The 17917-nt window shown below is 29.3% G+C and overlaps 1 protein-coding gene across 6 annotated transcripts in view; it reads right to left on the bottom strand.

Moving 5' to 3' along the window:
* The window catches only part of LOC145759285 (uncharacterized), a 35626-nt gene extending 21303 nt beyond the window's left edge, over positions 1 to 14323 (bottom strand). For 3 of the 6 annotated variants that reach the window (XM_082573077.1, XM_082573076.1, XM_082573080.1), the window contains exons 1-33: positions 14160 to 14323; positions 12662 to 12983; positions 12388 to 12510; positions 11306 to 11526; positions 10731 to 10891; positions 10244 to 10364; positions 9867 to 9979; positions 9614 to 9763; positions 9172 to 9539; positions 8693 to 8860; positions 8220 to 8387; positions 8049 to 8096; positions 7814 to 7909; positions 7000 to 7158; positions 6826 to 6923; positions 6549 to 6607; positions 5697 to 5793; positions 5254 to 5361; positions 5013 to 5182; positions 4795 to 4942; positions 4530 to 4634; positions 4299 to 4406; positions 4044 to 4229; positions 3765 to 3902; positions 3478 to 3585; positions 3263 to 3373; positions 2783 to 2887; positions 2410 to 2556; positions 1595 to 1768; positions 1336 to 1497; positions 1081 to 1233; positions 629 to 793; positions 84 to 251 (exon numbers count right to left, since the gene is read on the bottom strand). In XM_082573077.1, coding sequence (XP_082429203.1) covers positions 84 to 251; positions 629 to 793; positions 1081 to 1233; positions 1336 to 1497; positions 1595 to 1768; positions 2410 to 2556; positions 2783 to 2887; positions 3263 to 3373; positions 3478 to 3585; positions 3765 to 3902; positions 4044 to 4229; positions 4299 to 4406; positions 4530 to 4634; positions 4795 to 4942; positions 5013 to 5182; positions 5254 to 5361; positions 5697 to 5793; positions 6549 to 6607; positions 6826 to 6923; positions 7000 to 7158; positions 7814 to 7909; positions 8049 to 8096; positions 8220 to 8387; positions 8693 to 8860; positions 9172 to 9539; positions 9614 to 9763; positions 9867 to 9979; positions 10244 to 10364; positions 10731 to 10891; positions 11306 to 11526; positions 12388 to 12510; positions 12662 to 12983; positions 14160 to 14243 — 4812 coding nt within the window. In that variant the 5' untranslated portion in view covers positions 14244 to 14323. The remainder of the gene's footprint in view (positions 1 to 83; positions 252 to 628; positions 794 to 1080; positions 1234 to 1335; positions 1498 to 1594; positions 1769 to 2409; positions 2557 to 2782; positions 2888 to 3262; positions 3374 to 3477; positions 3586 to 3764; positions 3903 to 4043; positions 4230 to 4298; positions 4407 to 4529; positions 4635 to 4794; positions 4943 to 5012; positions 5183 to 5253; positions 5362 to 5696; positions 5794 to 6548; positions 6608 to 6825; positions 6924 to 6999; positions 7159 to 7813; positions 7910 to 8048; positions 8097 to 8219; positions 8388 to 8692; positions 8861 to 9171; positions 9540 to 9613; positions 9764 to 9866; positions 9980 to 10243; positions 10365 to 10730; positions 10892 to 11305; positions 11527 to 12387; positions 12511 to 12661; positions 12984 to 14159) is intronic. The other 3 variants (XM_082573079.1, XM_082573078.1, XM_082573081.1) reach the window with 3 other exon arrangements.
* Between the last annotated feature and the right edge of the window lie 3594 nt (positions 14324 to 17917).

Raw genomic sequence — 17917 nt, forward strand, 5'->3', positions numbered from 1 at the left:
AAACTTTCACAGAAAGATATTATTGTTTAACAAATTAAACATCTAACCTGATCATAAATAATTTTTATGCTTTAATTTATAACCTTAGATTCACTTCTTCTTAGTTTTCTTTGTGCCTCATCTAGATCAGCAATCTTCTCACTGAGAAGAAGGGTTAGGTCCTCTGCCTCTTTAGCAGCAAATCGTCTCTGTTTTTCAACATCCCGCAACTTCCTTAAAGTCTCTTCCATCTTAGATTCCTTGTCATCAATCTGAAATGTATTTAACAAATTAACATTTTTTTTGCATATATATCTTTATCCTTGATGTGGGTAGGTTAAATGCGTGTCTCAAACATAGAGTAACATCAGTTACTTCGACCCAGTCTCGAGTTGCCTGTGGCAGTTTAGGATATTATAGATTATAAATGCGAGATAATTATGCTACTGATGAGTTTATACCGTTTATAGCGTCTTACTCAAGGGCGCTACAGCATGAGATCAGTGGGAATTGAACCCACTACCTCATGTGTGGTGTAGCAAGTGTTCTTACCGCTACACCACGCTGCCAGGGTATAATCTTTGTTTGAAATTTTATTAAAGAATTACTCCTAATTATCACAAAAAAATGCACAAATTTTCCAATTTACTTCAGACTGAAGTTTTCTTGATTTTTCTTCTGCATCTTCCAGGTCATTTTGTTTATCTTCAAGAGCTTGTTTAAGTCCGTGTACTTGCATTTTGTTCATTTTATTTTCATGTTCTAGCTCACCAAGTTTTGCGTCATCGATGCTAGATGATTTTGCCGCTTTGATCTAGAAATTTTGTGATTTAATAATAATACAAAGGTCACTAAAAGTTTTTACTACAAAAATAATTTATAAAGATTAATTTTTTGGAATCACGTATGTTGTCCGGCTATAAACAAAACAACGTCCGTTTACCGTAGAAAAGAATTTAGGAGAGCCGTAGTGTAATTATGTTTTGTCTAGAATCAGACAACATACATGACCCATTTTTTGTATCGACACAAGTTGTTATATTAAACTTTTACTTGGACTACCTGAAAGTTTTTTTTTAAATTTTGTTTTTAAATTCTTACCCTTTCCTTCAACTCCTCAATCTCCATATCTTTATCTTTAATGTCCTCTTTTATATTATGCAAACTCCTTGTGATCCGCTCCTTATCATTTTCCACTACATCCAGTTTCTCTTCCAAGTTCAATTTGCTGTCTTCCGTAAGAGAGAGCATGTTCTGAAAAAAAACAAACAAATTAACATTATTAAAAAATAAAAGACGTTTAAATTAAGTTTGTTTAAAAGTACAAAAATTCTTATTTAAATATTAATGTTATACCTGCAATTTTTCAACTTCTCGTTCCTTTTCTTCTATTTCCATATTCTTTTGAGCCATACTTGTTTTCAGGTCATAATTTTTACGTTCCAAATCACTATTTTCTGCCAGTGCTGATTCCCTTTCATTTAACTCTTCTTCTAACTCAATATCCATTCTTCTTAACTAATTTTAAAAAAAAACACCAAAAAATATTTTAGCACATTTTAAACAAAAGATAAAAAATAAAAAAATGCCCTTTTTTAATAAATTTTAGACTTACTTCTTCCTGAAGTTTGCTGTTGTTTCTTTCTGCTTCCCTTAAAAGTCTTGACTTTCCTTCCACATCTAGCCTCACTTGCTCCAACTCTTTCGCAGTTTTCTCCTTAAATTCTTCCAGTTGTTTAAGAGTTTCATTTCGATCGTCGGTGTCTGATGCAGAAGACATCTTTCTCAACTAAAAAATATTTAAAAGTTTATCGAATGTATTATAAAAAATTTTAATATTTTTTAGCTTTTAATATTTTTTTTAATATTTTTTTTTAATATTTTTTTTTTTAATATTTTAATATTTTTTTTAATATTTTTTTTTTTAAATTTTAATATTTTTTTTTTTTAATATTTTTTTAAAAAATCAAATTAAAGTTAAGTTAAAAAAAAATAATTGTTTTTAATATATATATTAAAAAAATATGTACTATAATATTCATGCAAAAGCCAACCGTGCTGCTAGTTAAACTTAAAACAAAAAAATCTTGCATAAAAACGTATTTTTACACAGTAACACACTATATCTAATGATAAATTAAACCATGCATCAAAAAGATAAAAAACTATTAACATCACATCAAAAATATTTATCGCAAAAATGTTATAACTAATTGCAAAACCAATCACTACAAAACAACAGAAACCCACAACAGATATTCTAAATCTCCTGTAATCAAAGTTGTACAACATTTTACTCTAAGACATTAAAGTTTAACAACTTTATTACAAATTAACAAATTTCTACAATCAACCAAACTTTACAATGAGTTCTACAATAAAACAATTTTCTACAACAAATTACGAAACTACGAGCTTCCATACTTCTACCTCTTCCATCAAATCAAAAATTTCTTCTTCTCGAGTTTCGGCCAACTTTTTCTCATTCTCCAACTGAACCTCAAGGTAAATTTTAAGTTGCTCAAGGTCGTGCAGGTCAGAAAGAAGAGTGTCAAGTGAGGGATGGTCAACTGTGACCTAAGGTCAAGAGGTTAAACAAAGGTCATGCTTGAAGATTGCCCAAAATATTAGTAAAAAAAGGCTCATGCAAAAAAGAAAAAAAATAATAAAATAAATTGATAAAAACAAAAATATTCTCAGTAAAAGCTTATAATTAGTAAAATAAAAACCACAGAAAGCAATTTATTAAGAATGTAAAAATGAACAGCATAAGTCATGCAGCTAAACAGTTAAAACTATTAACCTTTGCTTCAGACAATTGTTTTTCAAGGTTTGCTTTATCAGCATGTAAGCCTGCCATTTTTTGCTCTGATTCCGTCATTTGATGTTCCAAATCACACACTTGGGCCTGAAGGTATGTGAATAGTTATTTGGTTTTATAATTATCTTCTAGACAACTAATACTTAAACAAGTTTTTTTTGTATATATCTTTATCCTCGATCTGGGAAGGTCGAATGCGCGACCTAATCATAAAGTAACATCAGTTACTCCAACCCAGTCTCGAGTTGCCTGTGGCAGTTTGGAATTTTATAGATTATATTTGCCCGATTATTACGCTGCTAATTAAGTGCTGGCTCAGCAGAAGTTTATACCGTTTATAGCACCTTACTCAATGGCGCTACAGCATGAGAGCATGGAGATTGAACCCACGACCTCATGGTGGTGTAGCAAGTGTTCTTAGCACTACACCACGCTGCCGGTGTTATTGCAAAAACAACTTACTTCCAAATTTCTGCGATTTCTTAGTAATTCTTTCTTCAATCTTTCAACTTCTGTCTCAAGTTCTTGTATTCGTCCCTTTAATCTAGAACTTTCTGATTCGAGATCTCGAACCTTTAAATTTAAAATATTAAACAAACCTATATGACAAACCCAACAACAAGACAATTTTAGTAAAATAATTCACTTTTAAATAGCAAAAATCATATTTAATTTACCTGTCTTTCAGCCTCCTCTCGGTCACACTGGGCTGATTTAACTTGACCCTTCAAGGTACTTCTTTGTTTTTCCAAAGAGTTTAAGTCAGCTTCCAACGACCTTTTTTCCTAAATAAACAAAAAAAAATTGTACTGTGAGTTGTAAAAGTTTTTTTTTTAACTGTCATAAATTTAGATTGAAAAACGTTTAGATCCAACTAAGTCTGTTATTAACAGAATATATAAGTAATCAAGCCAAAAAAAATCAATATATATTTTTATTGTGAACTAACAGAACAATTTTTTACTTGTTTTAAGTTGTCAATATCTTGATAAAGTTTATCAACTGGATAGTGTGAGTTGCTGGTATTTGATTCAAGATTGTAAATTTTGTCCTGAAGATCTTTAATCTCATCCTGCAGTTGCTCAACTTCATGGTGGGATTGCTAAAAAGTTTAAACTATTTAAAACTTAATCATTTTAAACTTGATACAAGCATGTTTATACAAGTACAATCAATTTGTTAAAATATTACAAGTAAATGTATTAAAAAAACTAAAAAAAGATATAGATGCCAAAAATTCAACCTTCAATTGCTCTCTAGCATCTTCTAACAAATCATCGTTCATCCTTCTACTATTCTCTGATGAAGATGAAGAAGAAGAAGAGTGCCTTCTTCTATCCTGGTGATCTTTCAACCTTTGAACCTCGTTCCTGAGTGAAGAGACTTGATCTTCCAGAAGAGGTCGAGCATCAACTGCACTAATGTTTTCCTAAGGGAAACATTGAATAATACTGAATTAAGCAAAACACAAGAATAGTAAAAAAAAAAAATTACAAACTTGTCTAAGATTTTCCAGTTCATCCCTTAATCTTGAGAGAACATCTTCGTGCATTTTTCTCATCATATCAATTTCTTCATCATGTCCTTCTGACTCTTCCTTTAGTGCCTAAGAACAAAACAATTTAAATGTGATTTTATTTTACCAAAAAAATCTTAGTTAAACTTTTGAATAAAGCATATATTTTTTTTATATTACTATCACTAAATAGATTTTCCTTTTAAAATTAACCTGTTTGGCTTTTGCAAGTTCGTCTTCTTTTCTCCTTAATAGTTTTTCATTTTTCATTTGATTTGTCCGCATCTCATCAAAATCTTTTTGCAGTTCAGACAGTTTCTACATTTAAAAAATATTATAAATTACTTAAACCCTACTAAAATTAAAATTTTTCAATTTTCTGCAATTATTTATGTTTTAACAAACAACGTAGTAAACTTTTTTCTTGAAGTTTGTTTCATCAAAAATGTTAAGTCTACTGAAAAATTTGTCTTATTACCTCTGCTAACTCATTTTCCCTTGTCTTATCATTATCAGATTGAGAGGAAAGTTGATTTTCAAGTTCAGTGTCCATCTCGTTGAGCTGATTTTTCATGTCTTCAAGTTCCTTGGCTTGAGCTTGTATAGTGACCCGGTCTCTAATTTCCCTAAATAAAAAATAAACATTACAAAAAAATTTGATAAATCATTTTTACTGAGTGGCAGCCAAAAACTCACGCATTCTGAAGTTGAAAGACTTCTTCCTGGGCATTACTTAACTTTCTTTCAAGATCCTTTAACATCTTCCTTCCCTCCACAATCTCATCCTCCAGATTATTCCTCTCTTTTTCCACTTGCTGCAGTTTTCTCTCAAGGTCATTAAGCAAGTCATAGTTGTGAAGATTTTCCTAAAACAATTTGAGTTTAGTAAATGTACTAAAACTGTGATTTCATTATATTTAAAAAATGTATTTATTACATCAGCAGTTTGTTGTAATTCTTTAACAGTTTTTCTTAGTTCCGTAATATTTTCTTGCAACTCCTTAACCGTTGGATCATGACTAGGCGACAAGTAATCATGGTCAACCTTCGAATAAAACAAAATATGTTAAAGTTTTTATAAATCTTTGCAGGTTAAGGTTGCTTGAGCATAGTTTTGTATTATAAGTTTTGCATTTAAAAACTTTATATTAAATGTAAAGCCACATAAAGTGTTTTTTAATGTAATTGAATAAAGAATAAAATATTCAGGCTAAGTGGTTGAAACAATCTATTATTAATTTAATTAACGATGAAGTACATTAGAAATAAACTAGTGGTAATAAATTATTCAATTACACATTAAAAATTAAAATAGAATCCCACATAATATAATACAGTTAAAGTCGATTTTTAATTACATTATATTAAATTTTTTGGCACCTGTGTTGTTTCAACTGGATGTTTAGTTGTATCCTGGCTGCTGATCTTCTCAAAGACAATGCTCGGAGATTTCTTTAGACCGGAATAGTTATGCTCACTAATAAAATTTAAATAAATTTAATTATCGTGCAAAAATGGTAACTCTTTCAATGATCGATATAAAGTAAAAAATAAAGTAAAAAAAAAACTGGGCGAACCAAAAGTGTATTTTCTGCAAATATTGTAAACTAAAAGAGGTCATTTAAGGACGGTAAAATACAAGTGGTCCAAAAATTTAAAACCAAGAACATTTAACGGATTACCAACCATTTAAAAAGAGCGCCAATTTTGCTTTCTCATTCGACATAACTGTTACAATAAACAGTTTTTTAAAATGCGTCGTTTAAAAACAAATCGAAACAAATTTAACACTTTAAAACCTCTTAAACTTGAGCTTAGTAAAAACAAGCCTATATTATTCTATCCCTACAAACAAAATATGGATTTCGAGTGCCGTTTGATTGGGTTGTTCAAAATGTGAAGTGGCCAATCACAGCGTAGATTACAGACAATATACAAGTACTCGGAAATAGACAGTAAGGGCTTTGGATTGGTTTGTTAAGAGACACTTACTTCACCAAACAAGATAATTATCTTTTAAATCAAGGTCGAGAGTAAATAGAAGGGAGAACATTTATGTGTCTAGGTAAAATTTAAATCAACGAAACAGAAGAGTATTTTTCTATATGTAAACATACCAAAACACATTTTACTATAGCCTTCAATTTTGCACAGTTATAAAAAAAAACATGTATTAAATAATATTATCTTAACAAGTAATATTGTACATATAAACTTATATAAATTCTTTACCTTCCTGGAGATAGCAAATATTCGTGACGAGAGTTAGGTCTTGAATCACTGTTTTTACTCTAAATAAAAACACAAATAGGTTAACAAAATTATAAAAAAAAGTCAATAAAAATATTGTCTCCACTCAGATTATTACAAAAAACTACACAATCAAACACACACACACACACATATATATATATATATACATATAAACAATTTAAATTTTAGAAGTAGTAGTGTGTACACATGCTAACGGGTAATGCAATTTGTTTGCTTTAAACCTCATAATTTTTACCTTTGTATCATACTCGTCGTCAGTGATACGTAGTGAGACACCAAGTGATTCTGCATCCGAGTATTCAAAATCGCTGTAATCTTCACAGACACTTGATGCTAGAAAAAAAACGTTTTTGAAATATGCCAATGACTTGGTTTTACCCAAAAATGACGAATAAATTATTTTACATACCTCGGCTATTAGGGTTCGATGTAGAAACTTTTTGAGCATTTCTTTTTCTTTTTGTCTTTTTCAACAACTGATGGCTCGGTCCAATAATCTTGGCCTTACTTACAACAGTTTTAGGAGGAACAGTATTTTTTGTATCCTCTCTTGGTTTTCGTGGCGTATCTAAACAAGTTGCCTGTTGTTAATTATTAGCATTTACAAATTTTAACTAAAAATTTTAATGCGACAACTTTTTTTAGTTACATATCTAGTGAAAAATTAAGTAAAAACGTCAATTAAATAATAATAATAATAATAAAAGTTGTGTGAAATTATGCACAATGAATGTTGTTTAATACATGCAGCCAATGATGAAATTAGTTACTGAATTACAGTGAAAACGATTAAACAAAACATGCAAAGTGAATATTACAATTACTTGTCTGTTATTATGTTGATTATTAAAAATGCTTATATAATTATTACACTAACTAATTACAGGCTACAGCAGTTAATTAATAAAATAAAACTCCAAGCATTAAATAGGAATTTTCTATAAAATCTTGAACCGCATCAACACTTGATAAATTAACTTTATGCTTAAATTAATAACAATTGAAGCTACAGAACAAAAGGCTACAAAACACAAAATCAAATGACCAATAAGCTATGTCAGTAATTAAACTAAAGCCATACAAATTAGTAAAGTAAGAACCATTATAAATATCAAACAAGACCGTCTGACATATTTTTCAATCAAATCTTGTATAATCAATTGAGTTATTTTTTGCTTTAGATTAAGGATTATATATACAAGGCACATTCAACGAAACTTCACCTTCAAAAACACTGTCAAAATTTGGCGATAACTCAGGCTTTTCGACTGTTTTAGCAACAATTCTTTCAATAACTATTTTTCCTGCACGTTTGAAATCTAAAAATTGTGATGTTTTGTATTATGTACTTGGTGTAGACATAATGTGCTAAACCTTGAACACATTTCAGAGTCTTTAAAACTTTGATCAAGATTCTAAAAATGTTTCTTGAATTACTTATTAATTAAATTTTATCACCTTTGTCGGGAGTGCGATTACGGGAAGAAAATTCCTTAAGACGACCATCTATATTTAATAACAAAAGGCTTAAATTGCTTTTCTTACAACATTCTAACTAGTTATAACTGAATAGAGTATATTAAACAGTTTTTAAATTAACCCATATTTTTCTTTATATATATAATTCACCTAGAGACAACAAAGAAGCCAATGCGGAAACAGACGCAGATTTTAATTTGGGCATAGACTTTTGTTCAAATTTTTCTTCTTGGACTTTTTTGGGAACAACTTCAGCTTCTATCACCTTGGCAACCAAGTCTCTCCAGTCTTGCTTAACTTGTGATGGTTTTTTATTACCTTAAAGATGTTCAGAATTCTAATTATTTATCTCACAACATTTTTAATTAGCGGTTGTTGCAAAAAAGCGGTATTCGCCAACACCTTAGTTATTTAATAAAGCGCATTGCTGTACTAAAATTTGTAGTTAGACCAATTAATTAGCCTGTATTTTGGAGACATGCGTACTTCACAATTTGTCTTAATTTAACAATAAACGAAAACACTTCAACTTGACTTGACCACAAACGAATTTCTTTTACATAAGCCAGGCAAAACAACAGCCAAATATTTCATTATACAACAAAACACCACGGCGCTATAACCTTTTGGCGGAGTCAATACGATTTTTCGAGAGCTAATATTATGATTCTGAACCAGGCTAATATCAACTCTTTCAGTTTGTACAAAGTAGTCTTGCTTTACGTTATTAAAAATTTGTTCCTTTTGTGCTTTAGTCAGAGCTGGATTAACAGGCCTATAACCTGGTAGGTCTAAATAAGAAATAAACATAAACAAAAATACCAACATGTGGCAAAATAGTCAACACAACTTTAAATTATATAGTTGAAGCTCCTAATATAATATCCTTCTAACTTAAAACAAAGTGCCATAATGGTGCACAAGTGATTCTATAATAAAAGTAATGTTGTTACATGTTCATGTGAAAAAAATGAAAACAAAATTTTGATTTGGTGTTATGGTTGTTTTCAAATTAACCAGCAACAAAAAGTAAAATGGGGTTAGGTTAAAACCAAAAATTGAAAATATTGGTTAATAAAAAACACTTCGAACACCACCCTACCTTTCCACGGTGCCTTTTCACCATACATTTGACCAGTGTTGCTTGGTTTGGTTAGTGGTTCGGACAAGACACCACTTCGGTTGGTGTTTCGTTTAACTGGTTCCCTGGTTTTAACATCCCATGGTTTATTGGCAACCGGTTTTAAATCCCTGGAATAAATATGAGATGGAGAATTCTGGTGGTCATCGCTCAAAATATTTAAAGTTCCTTCATCAGTCGTCATCCCTGTCTCTGATGATCCGGTGGATGAGGAGAGATGGGAGGAGTTGTCATCCTTGCCGCTCTTAAGATGAGCCAATCTGGGAGAGGATTGGGGGAAAGGTTTAGAGGCACGAGATGTTGCAGCAGGAGAAGTTAGAGCAAAATATCTGAAGATATATTGTCAAAATATTTAAACTTTCTTATTTACTGGTGAAACACAATAAATAACAAATTGCGATACCTTCCTGCAGGAACAGAACCGGGTTTAGTTGGCACTGTAGCGGTTGTAATTGTCAGATTTTTCTTCAGCGAATCTGGAGTAACGTCTACTTCCTTACTCTCAAACTTGGGTCGATTGTTGTAGGATCTTTGTGGGCTTCGTTGTGATGTGCTAAAATTAGAATGATTATTACATCACAACAGTTTATGTATAAGTATGTACTATACCTACCTAGTTAGTAAATTATTTTTAAAATATTTAGAAATTATTTTACGAGGTGTTTGTTGAATTGCTGCTGGCGGGTGATGAGTATGGTGAATATTTGGTCTTTGGTGGTACACTGGCTGGTCTTTTTCGATCGATTAATGGTACTTTATCTGGATGAGTCTAAATACACAAAAGAAATAATAAAAATAATATTAAAACTATTTCAAATAGTTCTGAGTATTAAACAATTTTATCATCTATAATTTTCATTTCTAAATAAAGGTGTAAGAGCTACACTCCTTTATGTAAATATATAAACGAAAGATAGTTTTATTTGCATTGGCATTTTTACTTCAATTCAAATTGCTATTTGCATAACTTAAGCATAAATTCTAAAAACTTTTTTTAAATTCTAAGAAAAAACTTTTAAATATTATAATTTACTTTGGAAATTTCGTGCTCTGGTGTGGTTTCAAAAAATCCAATTAAGCTTGAAACAGGTTGAACGTTATTATCATCCACTCTCTTTGCTTTAAACTTTCTTGGTGGAGACATACTTCTCGATCTAAACAAGATTTATGTAAATATTTACATTTTAAAATATTTTTTCTTTGATAATATAAACGTGATTCTTTTTCGTATGGACATATTTTGGTAAAAGTGTCGTTGACAACATTAAGGCAATATGCAGTTTGCTTAATAAGTCACTGTAAAAGTCAAACAAGCTTCACGATAATTATTAAATGTTTAACATTTTTAAAAGTTAAACTCTAAACCCTAATTTATGATTTTTAAATATTTTTTTTTGGCAAATTTTTGCTATTATATTTATTACGCAAAAATATAATTAGTGTGTACTGACAATCGTACATAAACGACTTTACAATCAAAAAAAATTATAAGCAAGCATACACTCATTTTTTTAAGAAACCTGTTCTTTTTGTTGTAAGCCATTGCTCGGTTGGGAGACATGCTTCTGGAACGATTATCTTTTCTTGGAAGAGTTTGAGATCTTTCATGTGACGTCCGAGATCGTGGAGATCTCATATGAAGTGTAGAAGACTTCGGTTGGGATGCCTTGATCTCAGATGGCTAAATTGTGATTTAAAATTTACTTAGACCAAAAAATTTATTAGATTTAAGTTCATAACGACCTTCAAATGTAATAAACAAACAAGCGTTTTAATAAATAAACAAACAAAAATATATTTTTAACCAGTTTTCAAGTTAAACCTATCATGATATATATTAGACTTAATTTTAATAGTTAAATGCGTTGTAAAAACTTTTATAAACTACCACCCATTACTTAGTAATTAGTAATAAATAATTTACGAATATATTCCCTACGTATCAAGATAACAACATACTAAAATTTATGAAATTTATGCATACAAAAACAAAAATGGATGAAACCTAATGGTTTACAAGACAGTGGAAGAAACAATGCCAATAATAATATGTTTCAAAATTAAATATATTCGAGCAATGATAACATATACTTACTTTTACAAGTTGTTCGCTATGTGGATTCACACGACCAGGCTGTCTGTTAAGAGGCGGTGTTGAATTAACAGAGCTGACAGGCTGATGGTTTACTGTCCTTGGTCTGTGATAAGTGTTTGGAGAGTGATAAGGCTCATTTGAAGCCTTGTAGTTGGAATTTTTGTAATCTTTAGGTTGTCCAGACCGTCTTGGTGGGGCAACTGGCGTTGGAGATGGCGAATCTAAAAATATTTCAAGTTATGCTATTTAATATCTTAACAATGTTATCAACAAATAAGGCAATGTTATCAACAAAATATACTTTATGATTCTCCAAAAAATTTAAACTGTGAAGTACAACAAAATTAAAAAGGGTATTAAGAGAGTTTATTCAAGTTGTTTTATGAGTTCTTTTTACTTGTAAAAAAAAAAAAAAAAAACTTTTTACTTGAAAAAAAAATTAAATAAAAAAATAAAAATAAAACTGTTTAACAAATAAGGCAAAAAAACGAACAACACGCTTTTTGGTAAATAGTAGATTTGACATTACGTTGTTTAAACCTTTAAACGCATATATCACCATCCAAATATTTATTATGCAAGAACCGTAAAATAAACAAAAATTCAGCTAAAGTAAAACAGTGAAGCGCAAAATACAAAGATTTAAAAGTTTTAACTAAAAACTAAAAATATAAATAGATTACTTTACCACATTCAGGAAATAGTCTAGAAAATAGGAAATTGTATAACAACTTAATAGCTTGTTTGGTAACTTTATAGAATGTCATTTGGGAGTTACGTGAAGTAGACATTGGGGATTTATACATTACAAAAGAAATGACAAAAGAAATTACTAAACTGACAGTTTATAATAAACGTTAATTACAAAAACCAAACCAGCAATTTTTATAATCAAAAATCTCATATAAATTTCTTAAACAAATATATAAGTTTAATTTTTTTATTTATTTACTAAATTTTTAATTATTTTTGCAGGTGCAAACACAATTTTCAAACTTTTTTTTAATTAAATAATTTGAAACTTATTCAAAAGTTTATAAATATTTATAAAAAAAATTTTATTAAATAATGTTTTGGTAAACCTGTTTGAGTGTGGCCATTTGTTACAACTTCTTGATCGGAGGAATTGTCGCTCTCAGCAGGATCAGGTGCTGCCACCATGTGGCGGTGGTTCTCTTTGTCTTCAAGTATAACGAATGGATGACCTAAAAAATTAAAGTTTATAAAAACAAAATAAAAAATATGTAGCAAGCAAAATTATGGTATCCTTACTTAAGTAATACTATATATTTATTATTAAAATATTATTATTATTTATAGTAAAATATTTTTTTCTTCCAACCGAATTCGATTCACCTTTAATTCCTTTTATGCTGACCGCCACCCCATAATCACCCCCATTCGGTTTGTTATTTTGTGATTTCATCAAGCGAGAAGCTTTTGCTACCCCAGAGCCCAAAGAATAATATCCACGATCATTCCTTGGCTCCATCTTGGAAGGTTTACTCTGCTGCTGTGGTAGTTGAGCAGGAGAAGTGGCTCGCTTTTTAGACGGAGATGTAGGAGATAGTAACGTGCTTGGTTTGTTTTTTCGAGAGCTTGGTAAAGTGTTTGTATGGTAAGGTTGCCGGGTTAAGTTTCCAGGTAGAGAACTTCGGCCTGGAGGAGCTGAGTTAAACTGTTTAAAAAAAATTTTAAATAGAAAATTAAAAATCACAATATTTCATAGATTGAAAATTTTTATAAAAAATTTAAAATTAATTTAAAATTAAATTTAAAAAAATTTTTTTTTAAATATTTAAAGTTCATTAAATTGCAGCAAAACTAAAACAAAAATTATAAGTTTAAAAAAATCTAATTGTCATAAATATTAATCAAGTCGTAAAGCCCCTAGTGCTGTAGCAATCAATCAAACTAAAACAGCAAAAACCTGAACATTTTGACATGCACAAATTTTTACTTAAAAATAAAGCTACCTCCAGTTCTTTTTTAAATTCAAAAAAAATTTAAATTCATGCAATAAAAAATTTTTTAACATTTTTTACAACTTTGTAATAAAATATATAGCCCATCACATAAAATATATTATAGGCCTATTAAAAAATAAAATTATTTAAAAATAAAAAGGCTACTGCATACCACTACCAATCAGAGTCAAATCAGGCACCAATTATTTAAAAGTAACTGCTTATATTTTATGTCTACTCTAACAGCAAACCATGCAAATCTATCACTAGAAGAAAGCTCTTGTTAGTCAAAAAATTACTAAAAGCTAAGCATTTCAAAATGATTAGTATGTTTTAGTAAAAGCGTAAGTAGAAAATAGTTTAAGGTTTTGCAAAGGTACTTAGCAATGCATACATTCTAGATGTAAGTCTTTTATTATTACTGTAGTTTCCCCTCGAAAACAATCTGCAAAAATATTTAGTTAAAGTAGAAACACGATGATGTTAAGTTAAAATTTGTGAATTTAATTTTTAATTTATAAATCAGGACCTAAAAAATAGTTTAAATATAAATGTTAGGCTGTACCATGCAAACCAGTTTTCTCTAAATTTACTAATAAATTTAAGAGTCATGCATTTTCACATTTAGAAAAAGTTTTTAATTAAATTTTATGTAACATTACACTAACATAATAGAGTCTATAAAAAATCTAAACCAAAAATGACTACTTAGACATACTAACAGATAATATTGTATAAAATATAAAAAATAATATATATAACAATTGTTTTACTAAATTTAATTAAATTCAAATTTAAATTTCCCCCTAAATTATTTTATTTAACTTTTCATATAAAAATAGAATATAATTAAATTAATATTTTAATAAATTTTTTTACAAACTTACAGATAAAGTAGAAGAAGGAGGGGAAGTGGTATCACTTATTCTTTCAAAAACCAACCCAGGAATTAACTCAATCGTATCCATCATAACATTTTTCTATGATAAAATCCAAACTAAGTAATCCGAGTGATGCTTTACACTTTACAATTCTTAAAATAAAACTTACTAAAAACTGTCAAATTTACAAAAAAAAATCATATTTAAAAATTACATATAAAGTATGTTATAAACGTTTTCGTTGTTGCAAATTTGAAAAAAAATTTTTATAAAAAAACAAATGGTTTTTATTTGCCTACAATAACATTAAGAGTTTGAAACGAAATAAAAATACATTCCTGTGCTATTTTGTTGTAGTTCAATTTAAATCGACCATTACAGTGAAAAGGTTTTGCACAAAATAACTACTCAACCATAGAAAACAAACTGCAATAAAAACACTTCATCTTTTTTACAGCTTCAGCTAAAATCTTTGACATTTTTAAACTGATTTTAATCTCAATTTTAAAGCAACTATTCAGCACCTATTTTGTTTACAACTTTTTATTAATTTAAACAAAAAGTATATGTAACATAATTGTTTTTAACATATATATATCTCATGTTTTAATATGATGATCTAAAACTTTTTGCAATTTATAAAATTAGCAAAATTATTTTATTGCGTATTATAAAACGTAGCATTTGATTTATCTGATGGCAACGCAACAAAAATGTCGAAATAAAGAAGCGGTTGTACAATTCATGTTAACATGCCTGGGGCGGTAGAACTCTCATTTTGTGGCTTATTTATCTGCGTTGGATAAAAGTGGTATACACTTAATAAGCGCCCTTGCAAATACCGATCTAACAAAATGAGTTTGTTATAATATAAACGGCTACGAACGCTTTGGAAGCGTAGTAAAGCGATATGTACGTCCAAAAGCGAGGAGTTTTTGTTGTGTTTTGCTTTCTCTTGATAAATATTTGTAGAATTTCTCAAAGCTTTTGTTAAGGCTTTAAAATTTTAAACTTGAATAGCAACTTAACTTTTTCGTAAGCATCTTTAACGTAAACTTGCTTTTTAGTGCCTTTTATTTATAATCAGACAACAACACTGTGATACAAATCGTTGTAGCGAAAAAGAAACTTAAACTTTTTACTTATACAGTTTTTTTTCTAACCCTGTGATACAAATCGTTGTAGCAAAAAGAAAAATTTTAGTTTTTACCTAAAAGGTATTTCTTCTTTTTTTAACCGAAAAATGTATGGGTAAGAACACTTGCTACACCACCATGAAGTCGTAGGTTTAATTTCCACTGCTCTCATGCTGTAGCGCCCTAGATTAAGGCGTTATAAACGGTATTAACTCCTGCTGAGCCAGCACTTAATCAGCAGCATAACTACCGGGCAATTATAATCTCTATAATATCCCAGACTGCTAAAGGCAACTCGAGACTGGGTCGGAGTAACTGATGTTACTCTTTATTTAGGTCGAGCATTCGACCTTTCCACATCGAGGATAAAGATATATACATAAAAAAAAACTTCCATTACCAAATAACTTTACGTCTCACTGAACTTTAGCAAAATAAAACTTTTTAATTTTACGGATGACGCAAAACGTTGGTCGTAAAACAAACTAATATAAAACTAACTAGAGCGAAAACTTAATTTGTAAGTGATCACAGTGGGAAGTTTTACTAAAAAACAGCTTTAACACTGGTTTAAATGCGTACAACCTGATACACAAACACTTTGTAAGCTAATACCTGAAATTGCAGTTGCACGAAGCGTTGCGTAAAGAAACAACAAGTCTATATAAGCTAATTAATTATACTCATAGCTTGATTTTTTATAATAACACATAACTCCTTAACAATCAAATAGGCAATTGACAGCTAAATCAGTCCATTTGATTTTACAATTGGTTGTAACAATGAACATTGAGTCAATAAAAATCGAGTCGCCATTGTCCAGCCAACAATTTTAACAATGAACTAATACGATCACAATCACACGGGCGCAATATTTAAAACACATTTTTTCATTAAACATTTAAACCTGATCGTGTACAAAATAAACAACTTTTAATTTAAAAAACCTATAAACAATAAAATAGCTTAAATATAATTGTGATATTCGTGGCAAAAATTACAACCTACCTAATTCGGAATACCGTCAAGTTATTCTTTTTAGGCCAAAATGATATAATTTAAAAGATAATCATATATATTAAACTACTGTCCTGAAGGCTCATAAATTCAATTCGAGTCGAAATTTAAAAAAACTAAATAATCCAACCACAATATATTTTATTCTAAAACGTATACAAAAAACAAAACCTAACTTTAAATTCAATATGACCTATGCAAACAGCCTATATTAATAAAACAGGTAAATTATTTTAATACCAACAGGAATGTGAATTGAAAACTGCACTTACATTCCCTCAAGACAAACACGCGGTTTAAAAGGAATAGATTCAGTTAAGTTTGTTTATTTATGTGTATTAAAATGTTGGGAATTACTTTATAAATCCTAAAAATTAAATTAAAATCCTGCAGGTATTTTAAACAATTTCTGTCAGCTTATAACCAATCAAAAATGTGTGATATATTTATAAGTATGTACCATATGGTTTGCCACTAAATGAACAAACAAAAAATACAAAATTTTACGATTCGAAAATTCGAGTAGTGAAACATGAAGACACGGTCTGTTAAACTTTACGACAATCTTACGAATTCCGGAATGACGTCATCTCAAACTAGATCGCGCGATCGAAAACATGCGAAAAATGACGTCACTTTTGGTACATCAATTTTTAAAAAAATTTAATTTTTTTACAAAATTTGAATCCTAAAAAGGTTGGCAATTTTAAAGCTTAGATTTTTGTTAATGAAATAAAACGAAACCACACACAAGGAAACAATAATATTTTACTTTGAAATTTTCAATTTCAAACTAATATTGACATAACTTTATGCCTACGAATATAATGAAACGCGGTTTCTTTATCTTTACTTTTCGTTTCCTTTTGATCTCATTTGCGGTTTTCAGTTAATGATCTGATATAAAAAGAACTTTGTCGATACATAAAAAGGTAATAATTTATATTCCCTTCAAAAATACCAAATCCTGTTCACATTTTATGTTTAAACATATGCGAAATGCTAATTAGTGTGTTTTAAATGTATTCCCCGACATAATATAAGTACGTAAAATGCCTGTACTTTATTCAATACACATATAACACTTAACACAAACGGCTACTCTATTAGTACACTTGTGTTAAATAATTATAAACGACATTTATGTATAAATACAAGAGTGAATAGTCTCGATTTCAAGTGGTGTATATTAACATATCAATCCATGTAAAAGCCGGAAAGATTAACTCTATACAACTACCGATCGCGGTTTAATTATATTTCATATATTTAAAAAAATAATTATATTGTATTTTTAAAAATAAGAAAAAATATTTAAAACTTATAACTAATTTTTAACTAAATAAACTAATTATATTTCAATGCCAAACTGTCCTCTACAAAAAATGATTAGTATGTTAATTGGGGTTCTTACAGACACGTTATTTTACGTTTAGAATTTTACATTAAGTTGAACAAAGAAAATAAACAATAACTTGCCAAACCCATTTACAAACTATAGCCAATGGTCAAGTAGGATCTAAAAAAGTTTAAGAGGAGATTAACTACTTATTCAATCTGTTCAAACTAATCCCAGTTTGTTGTAATCACTTGGAAAAAATAAAGCAATTT

This window comes from Corella eumyota, chromosome 7 (assembly GCF_963082875.1).
Source record: "Corella eumyota chromosome 7, kaCorEumy4.1, whole genome shotgun sequence".
NCBI classification, from domain to species: domain Eukaryota; kingdom Metazoa; phylum Chordata; class Ascidiacea; order Phlebobranchia; family Corellidae; genus Corella; species Corella eumyota.